The sequence below is a fragment of the Lepeophtheirus salmonis genome, chromosome 6 (assembly GCF_016086655.4).
Source record: "Lepeophtheirus salmonis chromosome 6, UVic_Lsal_1.4, whole genome shotgun sequence".
In the NCBI taxonomy this organism is placed as follows: Eukaryota; Metazoa; Arthropoda; class Copepoda; order Siphonostomatoida; family Caligidae; genus Lepeophtheirus; species Lepeophtheirus salmonis.
In genome coordinates this window covers 626,238-633,373 of record NC_052136.2, presented here as the reverse complement: position 1 = coordinate 633,373, position 7,136 = coordinate 626,238, and the positions used below count along the sequence as shown (strand labels likewise).

Below are 7,136 nucleotides of genomic sequence, written 5' to 3'. Positions count from 1 at the left end.
TTCAAAGCGCCCTCTATGTGAGTGGCATACGCCAATATTTTTATTAAATAATATTATCATTCAGGGATTTTGAATATCTTGCCGCAAGACGGCGCCACTCTATCGCTTTCTTCACAAACTAATATAAATAAACAATACTCATGTCCCATCAAGTCGGTTGGACTATTTCAATAAGGTAGACAAAAATGAGACGTCAGTTCGACTGAAGAACAACTATTCTGCCAAAAATAGTTTAAAAAATTTATAACGAATAATTCAATAAAATATAAAACAACTTTGGAGATGAAATTAGTCTATGTTCGAATAGTTCGAGTTTTGATCATTCGAATTAAATAAGGTTTCACAAATAATATTTGGGGCGAGTTTAAGTAATTTTGAAAATTGTCGTCTATTAACTTTTAGATAGTGTTAAAATAAAAAAAGTCCTGTGTATGTAAATAAAATTTGATTTTATTTCATTTGAATTTTCACAGAAAATTATAGTTGTCAATTAACTTTGGTTAAAATTATGAGGAGAATGAAATGATTTATGTTTTTTAAAAGAGGCCTTAATACTCCTCTCCTTCCTCGTCCTCGGGGTCGAGGGAGTCCATTCCTACTTCTTCGTAATCTTTCTCAAGAGCAGCTAAATCCTCTCTTGCTTCAGAAAATTCTCCTTCTTCCATACCCTCTCCCACATACCTAGATCAAAAAAGAAATATCTTAATTAAATATTTATCCCAAAAAAATATATAGATGGCCATATATTACCAATGAACAAATGCTCTTTTGGCATACATAAGATCAAACTTATGATCAAGACGAGCCCAAGCTTCCGCAATCGCAGTTGTATTAGAGAGCATACAAACAGCTCTTTGAACCTTGGCTAAATCCCCTCCGGGTACCACAGTGGGAGGTTGATAGTTAATTCCAACTTTAAAGCCTGTGGGACACCAATCCACAAATTGAATGGATCTCTTCGTTTTGATTGTTGCAATTGCCGCATTCACATCCTTTGGAACAACATCTCCACGATACAACATGCAACAAGCCATATACTTGCCATGTCGGGGGTCACATTTTACCATCTGATTGGCAGGTTCAAAGCATGCATTCGTCACCTCGGAAACAGACAATTGTTCATGATAGGCCTTCTCAGCAGAAATAACTGGAGCATAGGTCACCAATGGAAAGTGAATACGGGGATAAGGCACTAAATTAGTTTGAAACTCTGTTAGATCCACATTTAATGCTCCATCGAATCGAAGAGATGCCGTGATGGACGATACTATTTGTCCAATGAGCCGATTAAGATTAGTGTATGTGGGACGTTCAATGTCAAGATTCCTTCGGCAAATGTCGTAAATGGCTTCATTGTCAACCATAAATGCACAATCGGAATGCTCGAGAGTTGTATGAGTGGTTAAAATTGAGTTATATGGTTCAACTACAGCTGTAGCTACTTGAGGAGCTGGATAAATGGAGAACTCAAGCTTGGACTTCTTTCCATAATCAACAGAGAGGCGTTCCATCAGTAAAGAAGTGAATCCCGATCCAGTCCCTCCTCCAAAGGAATGGAAAACTAAGAATCCCTAATTAAAGAGATAAAAAACTTAATATACATAGCTTAAATTTGAATGAAGAAATTCTTACTTGAAGTCCAGTGCAGTTATCAGAGAGTTTCCGAATTCTATCAAGAACCAAATCCAAAATTTCTTTACCAATTGTGTAGTGCCCACGAGCATAGTTATTGGCAGCATCCTCCTTGCCTGTTACTAATTGTTCAGGATGAAAGAGCTGCCTATAAGTTCCAGTGCGGATTTCATCTGAAAACAGATTTAAAAAATTCAGTTTATACTAATAAAAAAAACACTTATTCCCTACACACCAATTACAGTCGGTTCCAAATCCACAAAAACAGCCCTAGGGACATGTTTACCCGCGCCAGTCTCAGAGAAAAATGTATTGAAGGAATCATCTGCAGATCCGACTGTTTTATCAGAGGGCATATGTCCATCAGGCTGAATACCATGTTCTAAGCAGTATAGCTCCCAGCATGCATTGCCCATTTGGCTTCCAGCTTGGCCAACATGTACGGAGATACATTCACGCTGTTGGAAAATAAAGTATGAGGAGCTTAGTATTATTACAACATGTTGGTACGATAATGATGACATTGATAATTTCCCTCCCCCCCTCCCTATCTATTAAAATAATAGACTTCCTGTACAACAGGTGGTGGTGGATTTCTCTTGATGGGAAAATAGATGGAGGGGGGATGGTTCTACGTTCATTCTACGTGGTTTACTTCCTGTAATAGACCAATAAGGCTACCTACAAAGGAAACACATCAACCATGGAGTGAAAAGTCAAAAGTATGTATATTTTTTTTTAAATAAGGATTTTAGTTCCATAGAATATAATGCTTAGCTTCTAAAGTTAAAGCCGATTCAAAGAATTACTAAGTTATATGTTGTGTATAAATTGGAAACTCGTAAAAGCAATTTGTACTAGTTGCAGCCATGAAATGAGATGACTAATATAAAAAATGAAGGATTTACAGTATTTGAGATGAGGATAATGGATTATTCCATGATAGATCGACCTATTAACGGTGTCATTTTTGACCATTTTAATATAGATTACTAAAAGAGGAGTTATATACCTCATCAATACATAATTAACCATCCATGTCCTTTGAATAGATCAAAATGAAATGAAAGTATCAATTAATGGTTCCTTATAAGAATAAACAATATTGTAATTAAATAATGGATTTACAATTTACATAAATTACAACTGATACAATTTGCTTGTACAAGTTGTAACTTGAATAGACATCGCAACTTACAACATATGTATAAACACCCTTTAATAATTTAATCTTTCTGAAAGAATGGCCTTAATAATTATCTATAGGCTATTATGATTCTGAATAAACGTGAAAATGGCATTCTGAGACATTTCCAGGTGCAATTAAAGTGTATGTATATTAATTCAAACACCAAAGTTTAATTCAACATAAATATTGAAGGTGAAGATAGACTTATAAAAATATTATACCATAAGTCGTGTATGTGTCCCAATAGCTCGTCACTAACGAAAACTTTGCAAGCATCATGAATTCCACATTTGTTATAATGATATAATAAAATTTCCCGAGTGACTCATAGCAGTGCTGTAACAGGACTCTTCAATATGTACTCCACCCCAAATGGTAATAAGAATTCAAACATAATATACATTTTAACCTATTAAAAACTGCATAATTGTGACCAGATTCAAAATCCCAGTGCTTAAAAATCATTTATTTTTTTAAATCTGCCCTTTTCAGACATGAAACTTGTGTTGATGATAAATACTACATGGCAATTCAAATAATAAATTAATTTTGGTAATATATGAATTTCATTTGAAAAGAAACAAACATAAAATTATTATATCTATATTTTTTTTAAATCGAAATAAAATTCAAATTTTAAAAAAAGAAAAAGAAAAGGGCAGGCACATTTATCTTTGCAGAAGGCCCAGTTCACGCTATAAAACCGACTTGAGTTACGGGAGCGTGACTTAGCACCTTCATTCGCCTGCTCTTAGAATGGAAATAAGCCAAGCTCTATAGTATAGATGAGTTGAAGGATGATTTAAATAGTTATAATATTATAGTAGAGTTATAAATTATAAGCATTTGAGATATGCAAAAAAAAAAAAAAAAAAAAAAAAAAAAAAAAAAGTGAAAATTGACCTGGTAAACCTGACAATTTGAAGAATTTTTTTTTGGGAGGGAGAACAGCTTAGCTGTTAAGCCGTTTTCATTCAATTAATTGCAAGCAGCCGTGAGGGCAAGGATTAAACACAAATCTCACCAAGTATTTAGCAAGGACATAGAGTAGAATTGAGGATCGACATTGGAGCCATCCCTACCCTAAGTCCAACAAGGAGTAGTCCCTATGACTCCTCAACAAATGCTAAGTATTATCTTCCATTTTCTTGAGTACATAAGTTATTTTATACTCTGATGTTTTCTCTACAAGTATTAAAGAATAATGATAAACTCTTTGGAATAAAAAAAAAAAAACACTGCTCAGAAAATATTTAGAATTTACAACTCTACTAAAAATGCGGTACTGCACAAAAGAATCTAGTAAATTCCATGAGACATGGAATCATAACTGATCAAGGATTAAACACCATAAATACCACTCTTTTTGACGAATATTTGACTACGACTTACCATTTTGATACCGGGGAATTAAAGAGTTCTTAATGGAGATAGAAAATAAATTAATGGAGAAAATTACGAGGATCTAGCAGAAAAGCCTAACCAGGGTGTTGACGAAGCCGGTAGACAACCAGAAATGATTAGCTCCCTCTTCATTTCTCCTTATTTTATATGTCAGTATAATAAGTTTAAAGTAATTCTCTCTTTTTATGACGTCAGATGACACACCCTTGCTTCGTATGCGTATGCGTCTGCCGAATGAAAGGAGCGTGCAGCAAAAAAAAAAAAAAAAAAAAAAAAAAAAAAAAAGAACAGAAGAAATTATCTACCTTAATGCCTTAATGCATTAGTATATTGATGAAATCAATGTCTTAAAATTTGTAAAATATTTCGTAATAATCTAGGCATATATATATATATAGAAAAGAAGGTATGCTCCTTCGGAATATTGAAGGTAGACATTTAGTGAGGGATATCTATAATTTTTTATAATCTTTGAGGTCCAATCTTCAGGGTAGAATGTTCAGGAATTATAGGTCAATTGTTCTTCGGGACGTTAAGGACTCTATTTTTCTGATCGGGGAGATGTCTGCCATGCCACTCTCATCAGGAGTCAAATCTTTATGTGACTGTAACTCTGCTCTCCTATGCTGCTTCTGCCTTAAACTCTCCCACTGAGTTAAGCCATCCTGTGGTGAAGGACAGGTGGAATCCTCACTCTCTATCTACGAATGTAGTCGCCATCGGGTTATTGATTACAGGTTGAATACTGCTCTCTCTCACTCCGGGAGAAGCTGCCATTGCGTCACGGAGAGTGATTTGAGCTCTTACCCCCTATTGCACCATTAAGAATGGATGGAATTATCTCTCTCTCTCACCGGGGAAGCCGTAATCATGTGGTAGAGGATGGATGGGAATCTCCTTATTTATTGTTTTTAAATCATTTGCCTCAGCTGATTTGGGGGTGATGCTGTATTCATCCTTCCTTTAAATTCCGGATCGAATTTAAACATAAATATTCTTTGATTGTTTTGACATAAACTGATCAATATGAAGAAATAAGGAATTTTTTATTCATATAGAAATAAATTTTAAGGCATTTTTATTTTAAATAATTAATGATTAACTATTATTATGATTTTTTGTTTGTTTGTTACAAAGATGATTTTGTAAGCCCTCCTCTGGAAAAGAGTAATATCCAAGTCATAATATGTCATATGTCACTGAAAAGATCAAAGGGTAAATTGCCACAACACAAGACAAAGGATTTCTTTTCTGAGTATTCATTGAAAAAATATACATTAAGACATCCAAAAATATTAAACTACATTCCTAATAATATTGAACAGTAGTAATTTCTTTTAATTGTTCATACAATTCCAGTGAAGTCACCCGAAAAAATTGATCAGCTGCTGCTTTTAATGACAAATCAAAAATAGTACAGAGGATACTATCTTTTCTACTTATATACCTTGGTTGTAATATCTTAAAATTTGATTTATTAAAATATAAATAATTGTTTCCAGTCTAAATTATTATTTATATAATTATCTATGACATTCTTATTAAATAAAACATTTTACATATTTTTTTTTCATAATGCACCGCCTAACACATTAATGACATAGCAATGACATGCCGAAAATAACGTTGATGTTCTAATTTTTTTATATATTTGTCCAACCAATACTAAAACAATCGTATTATTATTTAGTTACATTTTTAGCTATTGTCTTCAATAAAATAACTAACGGCGTATGTCAAACATTTAGTAATTATCTGTATTTAATAAAAATATGAGTTAAGATCCTGAATCTTCGTAAGAATTATATTCCAATATGGTGAGAAGTAATTTAGTAGTTTATAAGAGGATTTCCACCTCAATAGGATTGGAAATTGCAACGACATTCAGAAGTCTACAGAAGTTTGTATTTTTTAAACGCATAATCACATAAAAATTCCAATAACTATTTACATATATGTAAAAACATAACAGAATATGATTTGCAGACCAAAATATCGAGAAAGAAAACATATCTTCCACCTGTTTTCCAATGACAAAAGAGATTCACAACTATTTTTAGTTATTTTTCATAAAATATTTTTGATAGACATGTCTTTAAGCTATAAAAAGTGAGTAAAAAGTTTATTTTCAAAATTCTCCTATGGAACAAAAAAAAAAAAAAAAGTTAGTAAAATTTGATAATTCGCGTATAGCACGTATCATTTTTAGACATTTTCAGAAGGAAAATATCAAATATAGTCTGTGTTAGTCCTACTATTGCCACCATAGGGAAGCTTTAATAGTTTCTGACAACAAAGTATATTCTATCATTACGCAGTGATTGTCAAAATTCAATTATGCATCTACAATATCAAGTCATCCCGCTTCAAGCTTGAAGGTTGGATGATAAATATTTAAAAAGAAACTATATTGACATTTTAAATACAATTAGGCTTAACTCTTGAATATTTTATTAATGTTTATATGTTTTTATTATCTTATTGTATCATAGTGCAAAAACTTTCTAGTATTTCAAAATATTTGCACTAAATTCTGCTTATGAAAAAAAAATGACAATACTTTATTCTACAAATGGGTATTCCATAGCAAGTGTAGATACCTGGATGTGTATTATCCCTTGTTAGGAATACTAATGACAACCCTGAGAATCTCACTGGATTAATAAGTTATAATATGATTTTTTCAATTATGGACCTCCGTTGAAAGTAGGTTAAACTTATAATTAAAAAAATTGCAAAATCAAACTTGAAGTATGGTTGGGGCGCCATTTTTTAGTATTTCATCATAAAACGTATAAGTTAAATTAAAGCACTTGTTCTTCTGAGTTTATTAAAGCATATTTTTTTAGAAATCTGTTGAGTCTAAGCAGAGTTTTGTCCTTCTGAAGTTCAAGTATCCTTCGTAAAAAGC

At 32.5% G+C, this 7,136-nt stretch overlaps 1 protein-coding gene across 2 annotated transcripts; it reads right to left on the bottom strand.

The window, feature by feature from the left end:
* Window positions 1–434: 434 nt before the first annotated feature.
* Window positions 435–4,412, bottom strand: LOC121119953 (tubulin alpha chain, testis-specific). Of its 2 annotated transcripts, none has more exons than XM_040714802.2 (5): window positions 4,214–4,412; window positions 1,868–2,090; window positions 1,633–1,805; window positions 751–1,571; window positions 435–681 (listed from the first exon to the last, which is right to left on the bottom strand). In XM_040714802.2, exons 1-5 carry the CDS (start codon window positions 4,214–4,216, stop codon window positions 549–551), a joined length of 1,353 nt encoding a protein of 450 aa, XP_040570736.1. In that variant the 5' UTR covers window positions 4,217–4,412; the 3' UTR covers window positions 435–548. The 2 variants fall into 2 exon arrangements, with proteins under 2 accessions (XP_040570736.1, XP_071745171.1); XM_071889070.1 differs by having other exon boundaries at window positions 1,868–2,313; window positions 4,214–4,348.
* Between the last annotated feature and the right edge of the window lie 2,724 nt (window positions 4,413–7,136).